The sequence below is a fragment of the Gadus macrocephalus genome, chromosome 1 (genome assembly GCF_031168955.1).
Source record: "Gadus macrocephalus chromosome 1, ASM3116895v1".
NCBI lineage: Eukaryota > Metazoa > Chordata > Actinopteri > Gadiformes > Gadidae > Gadus > Gadus macrocephalus.
Genome location: NC_082382.1, coordinates 12240247 through 12257746, shown reverse-complemented (window position 1 = coordinate 12257746; position 17500 = coordinate 12240247). Strand labels below are relative to the sequence as shown.

Sequence of the window (17500 nt, the reverse complement as noted above, 5' to 3'; positions counted from 1 at the left end):
TAACCATGTTTTACTGCTGAACAATAAACTACAAGAGAAATGCTGTCCCATCTCGGTTGTTTACATGTGTGTTATCGGCTCATGAATGAATCATGACCTTTTGTCCTTCTCTTCTCTTCTCTGTATACAGGCAGCTGCTCGGCTGCCTGTATGCAGATGTTTTAATTATTGGAAAGTCGGCCATGCAACACCAATTCTTGCAATTTTTATTCTTCGAAAGACATGCACTTGTTTCTTAGGAATGTAGACACAAACACACACACACAATCTCACAAACTCACACATACACACTCAAAACCTCTTATTTCACGTCTCACACCAGCCTCTCCTCCCAAGTATCCTCTTTATTACAGTCTGGCTTTGATTAGTGATGCCTGCCACCCGCAGACTTTCCTTCCCTGATAAGTCAGCCGATGTGTCGCTCAATGTGTTCGCGTATGTGCAGTGCGTGTGTGTGTGTTTGTGTGTGTGTATGTGTGTGTGTGTGTGTGTGTGTGTGTGTGTGTGTGAGTGTGTGTGTGTGTGTGTGTGTGTGTATGTGTGTGTGCGTTCAGCGCTACGTCTGTGCTCAGGGGGTGTTTCATTGGAAGCCACTAAAGAGCAATCATGGTCAGGATTTAAGAGAGTCACCCTTCTCATATGCCTCCAAAAAAACCTACGTCCTTCCTGTCTAATCCTTACTGTGGGTGGCAAGGCAGATACAGAGCCAAATCACACTCTCATATCTGATATCTTTGTTCATACCAACAAGCCGCACCCTGTGTTTGCGTCAAAGGTTTTATGATAGACAATAAAGAAATCTGAATCTGAATCTGAAAGTGAATATAGCTAATTCCTGGAATGTAGATTAAGCATTGTGGTAGTTATATTGGGTAGATGTGTATAAAGTTATGGTTAAGTCTCATGTTGTAACGCAGATTTATGTGGTCTTTAAAGGCCTCAAGCCCTTTCCATTTAATGTACGATTATATTGACAACTTTTCAATGGCATATTGCTGCCCTCTTCTGGCGAAAGTGTGGACTGTCGTCCGTTGATTGGGCAGCATAGCGCTATCACACTTGTTGCGTCGTGGATTATTAGGATGTAACGAATATGAAACTAAAAACATAGGGAAGAGCAATAGTATCTCGTCTCTGTTTTAAAAAATATGACTAGAGCAGAAGATTGTGAAAAGTACTCGAACCATCTACGCAATTTCCCCCACCAACACAACTTTCCCTATCCTGGAACTTATTCAACTAAACTCTGAAGTGAAATATATTATGTTCACGGGTGCACTTTTTACTTTCAGCTTTCAAGAGATTTAATTGTTGTATCTGTCAAATGTTAAACACAGGGACGTTCAGTGCAATTGCAATTACCTTATGATTATATAATTAGAATATCATTAGAACTTACTGATATCATTCATGATATTTATATCATTCTAATGATATATATATAAGTTGGTTGGTTATGAAGGAAGTTGGTTCCTAATATTGAGAGCAATTTCTTTACAGTTTGACAAAATGGTTGACAACTTAAGAATAAGCCATACCTCCCTAGTACAACTGGTTTTCCTTATCACATTATAGCCACACACACATGCACACACAAACACACACGCACACCCACACGCACGCACACACACACACACACACACACACACACACACACACACACACACACACACACACACACACACACACACACACACACACACACACACACACACACACACACACACACACACACACACACACACACACACACACACACACACACACACACACACGTGTAGCCTGGAAACCGAAAGCTTAAAACTGTAGGTTTCATTTTCGAACTAGCCTTCTTAAATTCTGACTTTAGACAAGCGTTGCATTGGTCTGCTTTGTTGGGTCTCTGTGGTTAACATATAGAAAACCATGCGTGGACATTATCATTTATTCAGATAATTGCAATAATGACCTGGTTAATAATGCGCTGATGTTATGGACCTTGCATGAGGCGGCATATTTGAACGAAGGCTCGTTAAGTACGCTTCTAGGTGTTATTGTGAATGAGCTTTACCAAGTCAGAGAACAGGCTACTATGATGTATTTAAAAGATGGATGGCGATGTTAAAATGCACCTTAAAGAATGGCTCATAGCCCAAGTCGACAGTGAAAGGTTCGACGGGTTGCGGTGGGAGAACGAAGAGAAGACCATGTTCAGGATCCCCTGGAAACATGCAGCTAAGAAGGACTACAGGCAGCAGGACGACGCGGCTCTCTTTAAGGTACTGCTGGGCTACTGAACACTGAGGCTAGATTTGGATATTTAAAGGAAGTAAAATATTTTACAATTTAAAATACTTACAAATTGAATTGAAATCCTTCCTTGACAAAAACTCAAATAAAGAAAATCAACGTTAACAAAACCTTGCTAACATAAACAACAATATGAGGAAACGTCTGATATAGAAGTCGTTTCCTCATGTTTGCTTGTGAATGTCTGAGGGGCTCTCATACTTTTAGAAGTTTTCCAGTTTTTCAAAATTTGGTTTCAGTTGTAATCCAAAAATGTAGTATCACATCTATTGCCAAACTAAAATGAAAATAGTAAAAAAGAAAAATGAGTGCACACAATTACTGCAAAGACACAAATACTTGACAAACAAACATGGGGTCCACTAATTTGGGTAACCTCATCCCAAACCTGCATCAGGCATGGGCTGTGTACAAAGGGAAATACAAGGTGGGCAGCGACAAGGACAACCCCACCATGTGGAAGACGCGCCTGCGCTGTGCACTTAACAAGAGCACAGACTTCCAGGAGGTCCCCCACCTGAACCAGCTGGACATCTCGGAGCCCTACAAGGTCTACCGCATCGAGTCTGACCAGAGAGCAGGTAGGCACCACTTCAGATGGACCTAACATCAGGTCCAACGCAGTAACCATTGGTCAGTAGGTTGGTCGTCCTTCTCTCTACCTTAAACCTTCTCTTCCTCAGAGTCTGATCAGACGTACAGTCGAGTGGTCGTGGTTCAGACTGGATACGCCAGTCTCCCACAGTCTCAGGTACATAATTACAGCACAGCAACATAATGAAATTATTTTATAGTCATTATTTGATTTGAATGCACTGTTATTGTTGTTGTTATGTAAGCTTGCTGACCAATGGGAAAGATTTGAAGAAAGGAAAGAAGAAAGTCATGGTAGGGTACATTTTTTAAGCATATGTCACTGGTACTTTGTTGTAAAAAATGTTTTGTTATACACAAGAAAACTATGATACTGTATTATTATTGCAAGAATTTGCTTTACTCTGATCCATACTCTTCAAATAGACAGACAGATAGAGAGACATTTAGCAAACACACTCAAAAAGTGATGAACAACAAGGAAGGTGACGGAGGAATGAAATAATCACTTCCTTTTTAACAACGACCTTGAACAATGCTTCTGCAGAAATCAGCGAAAAACTTCTTTATACTGGGTTTTTGTGCGTCAATAAATGCAAATTCCTGTGTATTAATTTTGGAACCGGTGGAATTCAGCCGGTTTACGCAGCATCGAGATCCATTTCCTCTACTTATGTTACATAGTTGTATGAGTGGTACCTAAAAAAATTCATCAAATTAAGAGACAAATACACAAATGTTCTTGCATGAGGCCTTGTGTATTATACACAGAGGCCGAACCACAAAGCACAAACATAAAGGGGAGGCCGGCTGATGACTTTATAGTTACAAAGACTAAAAAGGTGTATATTGTGACCCCTCCCCTCTCTCAGGTGAACCAGCAAAATAATGTCGCAACAGACAATTAATGGTACAAACCTCAAAAAAACTTAAACCTGAAAATAAATAATTAATACCAAAATGTTAGCATATTCAACAGACAGATGTTTCATGACTCTGTTGTGTTATTTATCTAATAAATAGATGAATGAGCATGCTTTATGAAATCAGCAGTCGCTGAGGCATAACTCATGTCAAATTGGTCTTCACCGTTGAATGCTTACTACTGTGAGGTAAAGGGGGTGTCCCTCAGAAAACCACCGGATGAATGTTTTTCATAAAAAAAAAACATTATGTATATGTTTGTGTACATATGCGTCTTTCTTTGTCCGCATATGTTTATGTACTACTGTGCTGCTTCAGGTGCTTTGTGGAGGGAGCACACGTACTGTGGTTCAGAGGATAGCCAGGCTCACAGTCACATCCCTCTGGACCCCAGCCTCCTCAGCCCCACTCTGGCCATATCAGGTGACACACGACACCCACAACAACCATGACACGTAACACAGGACACGCTCCCTCTTTAGAGGGGTGTAATTATGCCACCAGGTGTGAGTGGGATTAGCCGTTACAAGCCGTTGGAAAAATCGGCCTTTCCCTGTACCTTAGTGACATCACAAGTGGGAGTGTCCACCTTGATGTACAATGGATAGATTAGTCTACTACCCACCCACCCAGTGAACTGTAGCATAAACTGCTTGTAATGGCTATTCACACTCACACCTGGTGGCATAATATCACCCCTTAAGCTTACCCTCATGATCTGTGTGGGAGAAGTAACGACGGTCTTAGGTTTAAGGTTTACTGCTCATTACAAACTTGACAGAGTTCCACTAAAAGGGGTCCCAGGGCCAGTAGGTTTGTAACTCAGTTTCTTAACATTAACCCCTGAAAGCATTTCCCAATATATATTCTACGTCACTTCCTACCAGACTTCCGGATGGAGCTGACGCTGTTCTACCGCGGGGAGCCGGTGATGGAGCTGACCTCCAGCAGCCCAGAAGGGTGCTTCATCCTGCAGGGCTGCGTGCCGCTGGGGAACGAGAGGATCTACGGGCCCTGCAGCGCTCAGCAGCTCTCCCTGCCCTCCCCGGCCTCGCTGAGCCCCCTGGAGCCCGGCGTGGCCCGGGCCCTGGGTCAGCTCCTGTCCCATCTGGAGAGGGGAGTGCTGCTCTGGGTGGCCCCGGACGGGCTGTTCATCAAGAGGTTCTGCCAGGGCCGTGTGTACTGGAGCGGGCCCCTGGCCCCGCACACCGAGAAGCCCAATAAACTGGAGAGGGACAGGACCTGCAAGCTGCTGGACATGCCCGTATTTGTAAATGGTAACCCAGTGTCTCTTTTGCAATACGTTCTTTGAGTTTAGTTTTATTATAAGCATTTCTTTATGATAAGACATATTATTTTGAGTTATTTATTTAAATCATGGAAAGAAAATAATATGCATAGTATGAGTATGATATTTGCAAATATATTTTTTAAATATGATATTAATGTAACTCATCACAATAATAATACACATTCATCTAAATGTGTATGTCCTGTGTATGTCCACAGAGCTCCAGAACTATCTGCAGAGGAAAGGCCCACAACCAAACTATGAGATTGATCTCTGCTTTGGCGAGGAGTATCCCGACGCTAAAGTTTCCAAAACGATGAAGCTGATAACAGTTCATGTAGGAAACAATCATACATTCACCATTTCACAATTGGAACGTAACTAACAAATTCTGGGATTTTTTAATGCAACTCTAGGTAAAACAGTAGAGTTGCTGTTTCATCTAATACCACTAGATGTCACCATCATCACACATTTCAACACCGTGCTCCCTCCTTGTGTCATGGCGTGAAGGTGGTGCCCCTGTTTGCCATGGAACTGTTGCAGCGATTGCAGCTAGAGCGGGTCGAGGCAGAGCCGGACGTTCACACTCCCAAAGAAGCCAAGGATGAGATGTAAGGGGCCAGTTATCCAACTAGATGTAAGCTTCACAACTACTCTCCAAGGAAATCCTTGATGTATTCCTAATAACCCAAGTATAACGTGACAGTTATACTTGGCAGTTGACAGTTCTGTGTAAAAGACAGAATCAAATAACTGAGGTCTGTTTGATATTAGATTTATGGTTGCTTGCTCTAATGTAAAGCAGTAGTGATTCTAATGTGTGTATAATTTATATTTAGAGACTTTCTACATGCCAGCGATACAATATTAACAACATTCTTTTCATGTTATATTTAATCTTCTGAGTAAAGTTATTTTGAGTTAAGTGTGTTTAATTTTCTTAGTCTACTTATGAATTGTAATAATTTATGCAGTTCAATGCACTGGAACAATAATCAAGTATGAAAAATAAAATCACACCACCAAAATGAAATCTATAAAGCTATTTTTTATTTAATTCTAGCGAACATCATATAACAGATTCACCATTTAAAAAATATACATTTTATAGCTATAACATTTACAAAGAAAAAAATCAACAGGTAAGGTGTTGTTCTTTTTAAGAATAAAAAAAAAAAAACTAAAGTGAGAAAGTGTGCTAATTCAGAGTAGATACCCGTATCTGAGTTTAAAATACTTTCATCGTTTTCCCTGCCTTCGAACATACAGTACATAAAAACAGCCGAGAGAGGAACAGAAGCGTACAGTACACAGGGGTCAAGAGTGTTCACAAAGCATCCTTTCCAACGTGTTAATAGCACCGGTGCTCTTCAGCCAAGTGGTACTTTCTCAAACTTTCATCATTCGGATTTCCAAGGAAAAACACGGGGATGTGGGGTGGGGGGGAGGGGGGGAAGGGGAAGGGGTCTTGGTTGGGGGGGGGGCATCGAGGCAAGGCAGGCCCTCACTGTGCGGTGTGGCCCCTGGGAGATTGTCTTGTTATGCGACTCGTTTTCATTAGTGTTCTTCCCTAAGAGATCATGTTAAGAACATATTGGAGGGTAATGCCTTGGCGAACAGACGGCTTTGACGTGACCCGCTGTGGGGAGCGATACAAAAAGGCGAGTTTTTCTCGTTACATTCACCTTGCCTGCCCGGACCCACATACAGACATAGGCTCAGAAGCAAGAAAATTAAAACCAGAGAATGCACTGCGAAATTGACCGTTTAGCATATTTACTGTATTTAACATTTGAAATGTAATATATATATATATATATATATATATATTATATATATTTCTTTTTTTTCTTCATTTATATATCTGCACTTCTTCAATAGCATTTACTGTATTTAATAACACTGCCGGAAAATCGATACCCTGCAGAAAATACTGTCCGTAAGTAGGCATTTGGGACATCCATTACAAAACAGTGAACACAGACAAGTGCTTGATTGTCTTACTAAATGTCTCAGTGTGTCTCGGGGGAAGCCCACCCGCGGTACTCTACTGCTGCGCCCTACAGGTCTCTACCAAACTAAAGGGCAGGAAGGGAAGGGGAAGGGGTGGGAGAGAGAGAGGGGAAAGGAGAGAGAAGCTCACTTCCTAGGAATAGATACGACGGGACTGACTGAGTCTATACTTTGGGCAGCAGTGTCGACAACGATAAATTGCAAATGTTCAATTTCGTCTTTTTTTTCTTTTTCTTCCCTGCAACCCTGCCTTGAGGTCACTCCATTGTATGTCTTGTTGGGTGCAACAGAGACAAGGAGGGTGTGTGTGTGTGTGTGTGTGAGTGCGTGTGTTTGCTTGTGTGCATGTAGGCAAGCATCTTTATGTATGCATATGCAAGTCTCTACTGCCACTTCATTTGCTTGGAGCCTTGAGGTAAATCCAGGAGGCTTTCATCCCTTCCCATCAGTTTCATGGCGTCTGGGGCCGACCAGCGCCTCTTGCGTGGCTGTTGCTGCACCTGAGCGGCAGGCGGTGCAGCGGGGGCAGGAGGAGGGAGTGGCGGAACAGTGGGAGGCGGATGGTTCTGGTGGTGGTGGTGGTGGTGTTGGTGGTGGAGGAGAGGTGGAGGAGGGGGCGGAGGGGGCATCTGCTCCCTAGGGGAACTGCTGCTGCTGCTGCTGCTGGACTCTCCACCGGCGCTGGAAGAGGGGTGGCTGCGGTGGGCCCTGGAGCTGGGGCGTGAGGTGGCGTGTGTCCGGTGGGCGGGCGGGGCGGGCGTGGGGGTCAGGGCCAGGCACACGTCCCCCTCGGCCAGCTGCCGGCAGTGCAGGCCGTACAGCTGCGCGGTGCGCGGCGGACAGCACGACGACCAACCCCGGTCGCGCACAAAGAAGGGATACTCCTCCAAGACTTTCAGTAACTCCTGAAACAGACAGCACACGCACGGTGCGCTTTAACAACAAGGCCACAATTTTCATGATAACGTTGGGGTCATACTTACAAGAACAACGTCCGTGTGTTATCTGGTGTATGTTTCCATTAGCTATTTTGGGCCACGCCGCTAACAACAATAAGCACCAGTCAAATTGAGAAGTCACAAGCCTTTGCAATACTGACCTGAGTGTTGCGGTCGTTGAGGTTAACCTGTAGGTGATTGAAGCCATGTGCGTTGCCAGGGGCGATGAGTAGCACGGTGCAGGCGCTGAGGTGAAACTCTGGGGAGGCGTCGGCGCTCCTCAGGAAGTCCTCCGTGCGAAGCTCCTCCACGCGCTTCAGCCGCCCGCTGGCCAGCTCAATAAGGGAACCCTTAGTGAAGTGAGGTAGGAAGGCAGGGGGGGATGGCTGAGTGGCAGGGGTCGAGGCCTGATGACCCTCCCTCGCTCTGTTTCTGTCCCGCTCTCGGATCCTGTCCCGAGTCCGCCGCCTCTCGTGCTCTCCGTCCCGCTCCGCGTCTTTCCCCTCTCGTTCTCGTTCTTTGTCGTGGCCCCTCGCCCGCTCGGCCTCGTTCTGCCCGAGCCTCTCGCTCTCGGCTGCGCTGTGCTCCCTCTGTCTGAGGGCGGACAGGGACTCTCGCTCTCTGTCTCTCCCGTGGTCGGGCTCCTGCTCTTTCTGTGACCTGTCGTGATTGCTGGGCAGGCGGTGGGAGAAGAGAGGGGAGCTGCCCATGCTGTGTTGCCTGAGGCCGGGCTCCTTGAGCGGGGTGTACAGCGGCGTCTCTGAGGGGGTGTAGAAGGGAAAGGCCTGGGCCTGAGGCTGGAGGCCGCTCTGCTGCACAGAGCCCAGAGAGTAGTAGATCTGGGCCTCCGCCGGGGGGACGCCCAGGGCCTCCAGCAGGCCTCCCCTCTCCGCCCTCGGGTCGGGCCCGAGGTGGTTGGGACTGGCGGAGAACAGCCCGGGGCTGGTCTTCAGCATCAGGTTGGAGTCCTGCAGCGAGGAATGTATCTCGGGGCTCTCCTGAGGCAGGGAGTTGGGGAAGAACACTCCCCCGGACGGGGCGCGGCCCGACAGCTCCTCCTGCTGCCTCCTGCCGCCGTTGGCGTGAGGCCCGTGGGGACTGAGGTTGATCCTGGTCCTGTCGTTCACATAGTCCCCTGAGAGGGGGGGCAGCCTGGCGGTAGAGGCGGTCCTGCTGCCCGGCCCGTCCAGCCCGTTGGGCCGCTTCACCAGGTACCGGTCCCGGGCGTCGGCCAGGCCGGCGTCGGGCGGGAACAGCGGAGGGTGGCTGAACAGCTGGGGGGGGGGGAACAGGGGCGAGCTGTAGTCCCGCTGGCCGCTGTTGAAGTAGGACCACATCTCCCGGGTGTCGCTTGGGTAGGGGGTCTTAAAGGACGGCGAGGAGGCGGCCGAGGTCTGGGGCGCCTGCAGCGACAGCGCGCCGTCGCCCCGGAGCCACCTGGAATGGTTGGACAGCGGGGAGGAGAGAGGGTCGTCCCGCCAGGAGGGCGAGCCGGACCCCCTCCTCTCCCCCACGTGCCCCGGGAACAGGGGTAAGGGGGACGGGTACGGGACGTGCCATGGCAGGGGCAGGGGGACGCTGGGCGCGGGGATGGGTAAGGGCGGGGGGGAGGTCAGGACGTGGCGGTTCTGTTTGGTCAGCAGCCGGCCGCCGCCGTCGCTGGGGTCCCTGCCCCCCTCCCCTCGGGCCCCGCCGGGACGGCTCCGCACGGGAACGGGCGGCTTGAACTCGTCGGCGGGGGGGGCGTGCTGCTCCGCCGATCCTTGCCGGGACTCCCTCTTCTTGGGAGGGAGGCACTCTTTGCCGCGGTCGGGGCTGGGATTCATGGATGGGCTCCAGCGATGGTGGGGGCCCCCGTGTGTGTAGGGTGTCGGCTAGGTCACATGGGCCTCACGGGAGAAGGAGGGGCGCGGAGAGAGGGGAGGGCCGCCGCGCCGCATCCCGGTTCGGAGCGCTGCTCGATCCTCAGCGACGTGAAGGGCCTCTTACCTACGAGAGAAGCAGAGGAGAGGCACAGTGAGGGGCCGGGAGGCACAGGGAGGGGCCGGGAGGCACAGGGAGGGGCCGGGAGGCACGGCGGGAACCCGCGTGTCGTGGGCGGGCAGAGACGCGCCAGAGAGGACCAAGGGGCGGGAAAGGCGGAGAGAACCGAGAGGAGGGAATGTGTGACACGCGCAGAGGGAAAAATGGACAGTCTGTCAGGTTCTGGTGGCGTCTGTCGTGCGGACTGTCAGCTGCCAGTATGGTCAGACAAACACAAACACTGTGTTGAGTCAGACTGGGGAGAGGGTGACAAGGGATTGGGTGCTCCTCGCTCAAACAGTTTGAGCCTCAAAGTGTTGGAACTCTTGGGTTTATAGTTAGCTATATAGTTAATTAGTCATTATCTATGTGCACTGCGGTGGCTGTGAAACTACCCGGCGCACTTTTCTCATTCAAACACATTCAGCACAACTCCCACAAGTGTGCTAAAAATACACAGCATATTGAGCAGCCGCTGAAGTTCATAGGCAATGCAGTATGGATGTGAAAACACACACACACACACACACACACACACACGCACACGCACACGCACACACACACACACACACACACACACACACACACAAGCACACACATGCACCACGCACCATGGCCCAGCGGGAGATTCTTCATCTCTGAGTCTCGGAGGAAGATTGGAATATGTAGATGTGTGTTGTTTTTTTTCACCACTTTCATGAGCCACCCCCTCTCACACAGCCCTGGGGTATTCTTCATGTCCTATATGAGCGTACTACTAGCATCAGTGCATACTCTCTCTCCCCTGCCTCTTTGCTCTCTCTCTCTCCCCCCCTCCCCTTACTCGCTCCCATACACACATTAGCACAGCAACAGACGTACACAAATGATCCCACCGGCTGAATCCACGGCTTCATACTCCCTCAGCGATAGGCAAAGCTGGTCACCACCCACCTAAAATGTGACAGAAATACTGCAGTAAGCGGCACCCGTTTGAGTCTGCTGCACCTGACATGCCTATGCATCTTTATTAATACTCGCTACAGTGGGACTTGTACCCTAGCAGGCGACTCTCTCATAAGATGATGTATTGGCCTATATTTCTGCCAGGATGTGTTTTGTTGTCGGGAGTGTATCGTTTAAGCCGTATCACTTATTCGCCATTCATCTTCATTTTCTCCTTTTATTGTTTTTAGGAGGGGGGGTGTTTTAAGTCGGTGACATGTGGAGCAGAGACACCAGTGTTTATTATTGTATAATGATGTATGAAATCCCCCTCCCCCCCACTGCCCCGATTCATAAGAATCCTAAATCTTGTTCCGCCCGGTTCCTTGTTCAGGGTGCGTGTGTTGATGTACTCGTCTCCCCCACCGTGGCGCAGCGATCGCACTGATGCCTCAGTCTCATTGATTGCAAAGTGTGGGGGTGTTAAACTTAATTTCTATTCCCAAGGTTGTAAGTGAGCTGCTGCTTTGAAATGACGGCTGCCACCGTTTTTAGCAGCCTAGCTGTTCCCTCCGCCAGGCAGCCCGCGCACATATCCACACACACAAACGCGTGCAGTCTGTGTGTGCACAGACAGAACTTCTTCAACTCTTTAACGTCTAACTACCACGCTGTCACCATGGTAACTGTGTCCACACACTTAGTGGGTTCTGAAAAGGTTTGAAAAAGGTTGCTTGAGGATAATTTATGGTTGTTGTTGATTTACGTAGTACTTGTAATGCTAAGTGACTGAGCTAATTTTCCAATGTTGTTTTTCTTAGATCACCACTTATGCACAATCTTGGAAACCAAACTTAATGATTTTTTTCCCCAGTTGACCTACATTCATTCACCGCAATACATGTTAAAGAGTTATGGAATCTCTTTTATCATAATAAAGGCATGTAAAGTAATTCCATCTGTGACATTTAATTTATTACATAAAGTCTAAATAAATTTAATTAGATTAAATACGCAATAAATATTATGGATGCATTACCTCTCTTACTGCCACATTTAACACCATTCTTCAAGCTTCTTTGTTGACAGTTAAAACCACTAGACCCGACGCAGATTTTTTCCCTGGTTTAGATTGCTTTATATGGAGTGTGGATATCTAATATCTTTACAACTTTACCTTGGGTTGAAGAGATCAACACACGATGGATCAATCAACGGGTCTTAAATTAAGTGTTAAGTGTGTGGCTTTATATACTTGTGTTGCAAACAAATACAGCAATCAATTGCATACCAAAATAGTTTAAGTTAAACATCCACCGAACATTTAGGTCTCTACAGAAATTGTTCAGATACTTTTTTTGTTGCACACGATTTATTAACTTTTTCTCTCATAAGATATAACACAATTACGTGTCCTAATTTATTTTAATACTTGTTTTCTCTTACAGGAAATGCCTGCATCCTAACCCTCGATATCCTTTTTTATTCAATTATTATATTGCACATTACTAAACATCCAAAGATAATAAATAACGTCTGCCCTTTATTGTCATGAAGAGAATTAATTAAATTGATTAATTCTCATTCAGAATTGTATTTAATTACTTTGCTACTTTGGACCATTGTTGATATGTAAAAGTGTGTGGGGGCGCGTTTGTGTGTGATAGTGTGTGTGTGTGTGTGTGTGTGTGTGTGTGTGTGTGTGTGTGTGTGTGTGTGTGTGTGTGTGTGTGTGTGTGTGTGTGTGTGTGTGTGTGTGTGTGTGTGTGTGTGTGTGTGTGTGTGTGTTTAAATATGCCAACTCATTGACTCACTGCGACAGGTCGGCCTATCCTTATTAGTGATTCTATCTCATCATCATGTGAATAGAAGCTGTATTTCACCCACACTTAAGCTACAGTCTCCGGACAAAAAGCATCTTGTCGATACAAACAAACAACTCTAAGCGCACTGTTTATGTAAATGATTCAGATCTCTGCTACAGCGCACACACTCCATCTAAAGTTCAGTGTGCAATTGAAAGAGGCCGACAGTCTAAAGGGACTCTGACATTAAACAAAGTGCTGTTTTTCTTCTGGCTGGGCAACCTTCCACTGCCCTGCCTGCCATGCAGAGTGGAATCCCCTCCAAAGGAGAATCCTTGGAAGCTTACGACAAGAGGGAGAGAGAGAGAGAGAGAGAGAGAGAGAGAATGTGTGTATGTGTGTGTGTGTGTGTGTGTGTGTGTGTGTGTGTGTGTGTGTGTGTGTGTGTGTGTGTGTGTGTGTAAAATATACCAATTTCATCTCGTAATATGTAGTCGTAATACTATATTACCTATAGGTTACAATAAGCAACTCATTTTGTGATGTTAAGCCTAACCACCACGGTTTTCACTAAGCCTATGACTAATAACATCTGATAATGCGCTCCAGTTTTCGATAGAAGTGGTGCGGAGAGACACAGAAATAGAATACAGCAACGTTTTTTTTGTGTTTCCCACATAAATAAACACAAAGGGTTTTCACATGATTTCTAGGAGCAACCACCAGGTGCGGTTGAACAGTCTACTAAATAACAAGTTGTCCAGGGTTTTATCGTCACAGTATTTGTTTTTTATAATTATTAATTACATGCTTGTGTGTGTTTCTCTACTATTTTGTTGATGAGTTGGGCTCCAGGCAATTCACTTTTTCTTTGTAGGTCTTAATATATTCTTGGCTCCTGAGAATATGTTCTCTCTCCCACCTCTCACAAGGAGAGGTGGGAGAGAGAGTTCAGAAGCAGTACATAATTCATTTTCTTGTTTTGTTGCTTTTTTTCTGTTTGTTATGCATACATAGTAGAGCGTAATTTCTGCGAGTTGCTTATGGTTATCGGGTTTAATTAGCAAACTTATTGTTTAAACATGCTCAATTATGTATCTCAATTTGAACATTAATATTCAAACCTTAATTTAGCTGCGTTCATCAGTGGTTGAGACATCCTTTGTAATCCATTTCTACCATCAATAATTTAATCAAAAACGTGCGTATAAATACCACGAATCTGCTTTGATTACCACACTTCAAAACAACCAGCAATTCTATGCATATCCAAACATACATTTATCAACATTTATACAAATATGGATGCTACTACAAAAAAGATCATTCAAGCAATAAAACCAATTGACCTCGGTTTAAGGTAAACAACAAAAGAAGCAAAACTATTATGATACCGTTCAGAATTCATTATTTTTACAGAGAAATCTAGAAACATCTGACTCTGCACTAAGTCACTGACAAAAATCACTATGTGCCTCGCAGCCTCCTCCGCTCTTGTCTCCAGACAAATCTTTAAGTGCTCGCCATCTGCTCCCAGTCAAAACACGTCTAAAGACAAAGTCTGCCTCGACCTCACAGCTATCAAACCCAACCACCACTTTATCAACCGTCCATCAGCTTAAGCAGCGACGAAGGAAAGTGATGTAGCAATTCATCAGCTGTCAGTGTTGTCTCCCCGGTTTTTAAAGCCTTCTAGAGCACGTGGACTCAAGGACGGCTTGACGGGTGGACGTAGTTGCTTGGGGTCTGAATGGGACCCCCCCCCCCCCCCCCCCCGAGACTGACCTTAGTCCCAGCATCTCGGCCGTTCATACTCCAGAGCTGCTGCTGCTGCTGCCACAGGTACCGGCCCGCGGGGCTGTGAGCCCAGGTACCGCACGAGGGCCGCTGCGTCCAGCCTGGGGCACCTGGTACGACACGCTGGAGGTAACGGCTGCCTCCAGCCCAAAGAGTGCCTCTGATCCGCCCGGGTGTGAACAACACGAGCAGGGCGATGTGGAGTAGTGAGAACGCGCGCCGGCACTGTGTTTGTTTGTGTGTGTGTGTGTGTGTGTGTGTGTGTGTGTGTGTGTGTGTGTGTGTGTGTGTAAAGTTTGGCTGCCAAAGTGCATGTGTGGAAGCACCTGCTTCAGACTCTGTCTCTCTTTGTTTCTCACTCCCTCTCTCTCTCTCTCTCTCTCTCTCTCTCTCTCTCTCTCTCTCTCTCTCTCCCTCTCTCTATCTCTCTCTCACGCACTCTGTTTGTGTGTGTGCGTATGTGTTTGTGTGTGTGTGTGTGTGTGTGTAAAGGACTGAGGAAATGAGTAATATCGAGCAGTGAGAAACATATCTGGTATGCAGAGCCACACAGGCAGACCAGTTGCTCTTACCGCCCACTCGCCTTACTCACTGAGGGATACACACACACACACATGCATATATGTTGAGAGTCTAACAGTGTGCAGAAGACATGAAGGTTGATAAGAGTGGGGAGGACGGGGGGGGAGGGAGACAGTTGCTGAGAGGACACGGGGAGGAGGCTCATCCCACACACACACTCTCACACGCAGGCTCCGCCGATGCCTCTGACTCAAAACCTAAGTATACACGCAAAGAGAGACAGAAACACAGCATATAAATACACTCCTTTTCGCTCCCGAGCCGCGCACACACACACACACACACACACACACACACACACACACACACACACACACACACACACACACACACACACACACACACACACACACACTTCATTATTTATAAATTACTATGTGACAAGGAGGCCCACTGTTAAATCACAGTTCTGGGTTTGAATGAATAGAGTTGCTGTTGATTTGTAGTGCATTCTGGGAAATACTTGGTGGAGGAACATGCATACTTTACTGTACATGTAGTGTGAATACAGTAATACAGGCAAGGGTAGGACAGAACCTGCTAGTCCATTCAAATTGATATTACATTTCCTCTGTGTCTTGGGTAGTTTAACTCAATAAACACGAACAGTATAGTGTGGTTGGCGTTGTCTACTGCTAAATGCCTCTGATGAATACAGCTGTGGCCCTTGTCGATAGGAACCATCCAAACATTTTCATCCATTTTTGAAGAGCTTCAAATTACCAATAAAATGCTGATTTTAGTTTATACAAGTTCTTATTTGGGATACACGTTTGTTTGATTGCTCTTTATCTACTTTTTGGATTGAATATACACCAATATTTGGACAAAAGGCTACATAATGTATTTATACCAAAGCAGACAGCAGGGGAATTTAGCCTGGAGTGTTAAACAAAACACTTTTTTCAACCATTTAAAATGTTTTGATACTGTGTGAGTTAAAATCACGAGTCTGAATGTAATATTTCAGTTGGTAACATAGCCTGCATCCTGAGTCTAGAAGTCATTGATTGGCAAATACCATTCAAACATTCAGAGGAAACATATCTTTATGGTTCCTGATCCTGAGAGATATGGTTTTGTTAAGACTTTCACAATTTTTATAAATAAGAGGAAATTATGCTGGAAATAGTGGTCGAATATTGTAATTAGTGGTTGGTAATACAACAGTACCTTCACAAAAGAACAGGGTTACTGGTACGTACGTGTTCATTCGATATTGTGGTTCAGGGATCACCATGTTCATTGTTAGAAGATCATTAAAACAGAAAATTATATGGCCACATTCTATCAATCTTTATTTATTGTCGGACACAAACTGAGCAGTTGTTTTCTGTTTTCCTTTCAACAATTAAATATATTTGGAATCTTAAAATGAAATAATTATTCAAAAAATTAATTTAGACTTATAACTCAAATTCTAAATAGACTCTACAAAAACCGTAGCAGGGGTGGTTTTATCGAAACACAAAGCAAATTCAATTATGCAAAAATAAATAATGCAAATGTCCATCAAGACAAAAAACAAAAGGTCTATTTACGCCAATTATATTCAGAGACCACATGCAAGACAGCGCGCTGCGTTGGTTGTATTAACTTTCAAATTCTTTAGTCTACTTTCATATCATACATTACACTACCACCCACAACTTTCTGTTCTGTCATTTAGGGCCACATAACCTCTAACAGTGGGTGCAGATCCAACTAGGAAATTACTTTTAAAAGACTGTGGGTGGCAATGAGTTGACTGTGATATAATAGATCATAGATCTCAGATATCTGCGATGCTGTTTTGCAAAAAGCATGAGAAGTGAGTTGTCGGTTTTTTTCTTCAACCTAATCTCACCAACTGGAGAATACCTCAAGTATGGGTTTTTTATTGATTTTATGTTTAATTAAGTTAGACTTTGCAGTCGGCAGCTTGTTTTGTTATTATTCATGTAATTATGTATACTTGTTTTCACTCAACCACGTCCGTAGCCAGATATGAGGTCAGGTCCTGCCTCTCTCATATTTTTAAGGTAAAAAAATAATAATTGGAAACTAAATGCGACTATAATAAATGCTTGGTGGAGAAGTCCTCTGAGAGGAGTGCAACCCTGATTTAGAGCAGACCTGTAGCTTTGTGTCCACCGTGTGTGTGTTTTCTGGGGGTGCGGGAAGGGGGGGCCGAGGACAGCCCCCCGGACACGCTCTCACTATCATCAGCGTACGTTCAATTAAAGTTATGGACCCACTAAGTGAGAAAGATATGCTGTCGCAGGAAGCACGGTAATCACGGTTGCCACACGGTTATAATATAATATAGTTGAACCCAT

At 45.7% G+C, this 17500-nt stretch overlaps 3 protein-coding genes across 5 annotated transcripts in view; 2 read left to right on the top strand and 1 right to left on the bottom strand.

Moving 5' to 3' along the window:
* The window catches only part of bmp7b (bone morphogenetic protein 7b), a 22953-nt gene extending 22912 nt beyond the window's left edge, over window positions 1–41 (top strand). Inside the window, exon 7 of the mRNA XM_060038710.1 lies at window positions 1–41. This exon is cut by the window's left edge and continues 1652 nt beyond it. The gene's annotated coding sequence lies outside the window, so the exon portion shown is untranslated.
* A 1733-nt stretch (window positions 42–1774) lies between these two features.
* irf10 (interferon regulatory factor 10) lies at window positions 1775–12794 on the top strand. 2 transcript variants are annotated; one of them, XM_060039047.1, is made up of 9 exons: window positions 1788–2258; window positions 2687–2870; window positions 2973–3040; window positions 3129–3177; window positions 4126–4230; window positions 4695–5084; window positions 5317–5435; window positions 5612–5738; window positions 12447–12794. In XM_060039047.1, the coding sequence occupies exons 1-8, from the start codon at window positions 2088–2090 to the stop codon at window positions 5714–5716; spliced, it is 1191 nt and encodes a 396-aa protein (XP_059895030.1). In that variant the 5' UTR covers window positions 1788–2087; the 3' UTR covers window positions 5717–5738; window positions 12447–12794. The 2 variants fall into 2 exon arrangements, with proteins under 2 accessions (XP_059895097.1, XP_059895030.1); XM_060039114.1 differs by lacking the exon at window positions 12447–12794 and having other exon boundaries at window positions 1775–2258; window positions 5612–6134.
* The window catches only part of zmp:0000000926 (genetic suppressor element 1), a 21402-nt gene continuing 10033 nt past the window's right edge, over window positions 6132–17500 (bottom strand). Inside the window, exons 1-3 of one of the 2 annotated variants that reach the window (XM_060038003.1) lie at window positions 14589–17500; window positions 8214–10041; window positions 6132–8019 (exon numbers count right to left, since the gene is read on the bottom strand). The exon at window positions 14589–17500 is cut by the window's right edge and continues 2483 nt beyond it. In XM_060038003.1, coding sequence (XP_059893986.1) covers window positions 7498–8019; window positions 8214–9878 — 2187 coding nt within the window. In that variant the 5' untranslated portion in view covers window positions 9879–10041; window positions 14589–17500 and the 3' untranslated portion in view covers window positions 6132–7497. The remainder of the gene's footprint in view (window positions 8020–8213; window positions 10042–14588) is intronic. The other variant, XM_060037918.1, reaches the window with a different exon arrangement.

Bases quoted from the DNA above. Each gene is read 5' to 3' on its own strand.
- irf10 (XM_060039047.1), top strand. From the start codon at position 2,088: ATGGATGGCGATGTTAAAATGCACCTTAAAGAATGGCTCATAGCCCAA. The intron at 2,259-2,686 runs GTACTGCTGGGC...AACCTGCATCAG, and splicing joins ACGACGCGGCTCTCTTTAAG to GCATGGGCTGTGTACAAAGG. The intron at 3,041-3,128 runs GTACATAATTAC...TTGTTATGTAAG, and splicing joins CCAGTCTCCCACAGTCTCAG to CTTGCTGACCAATGGGAAAG.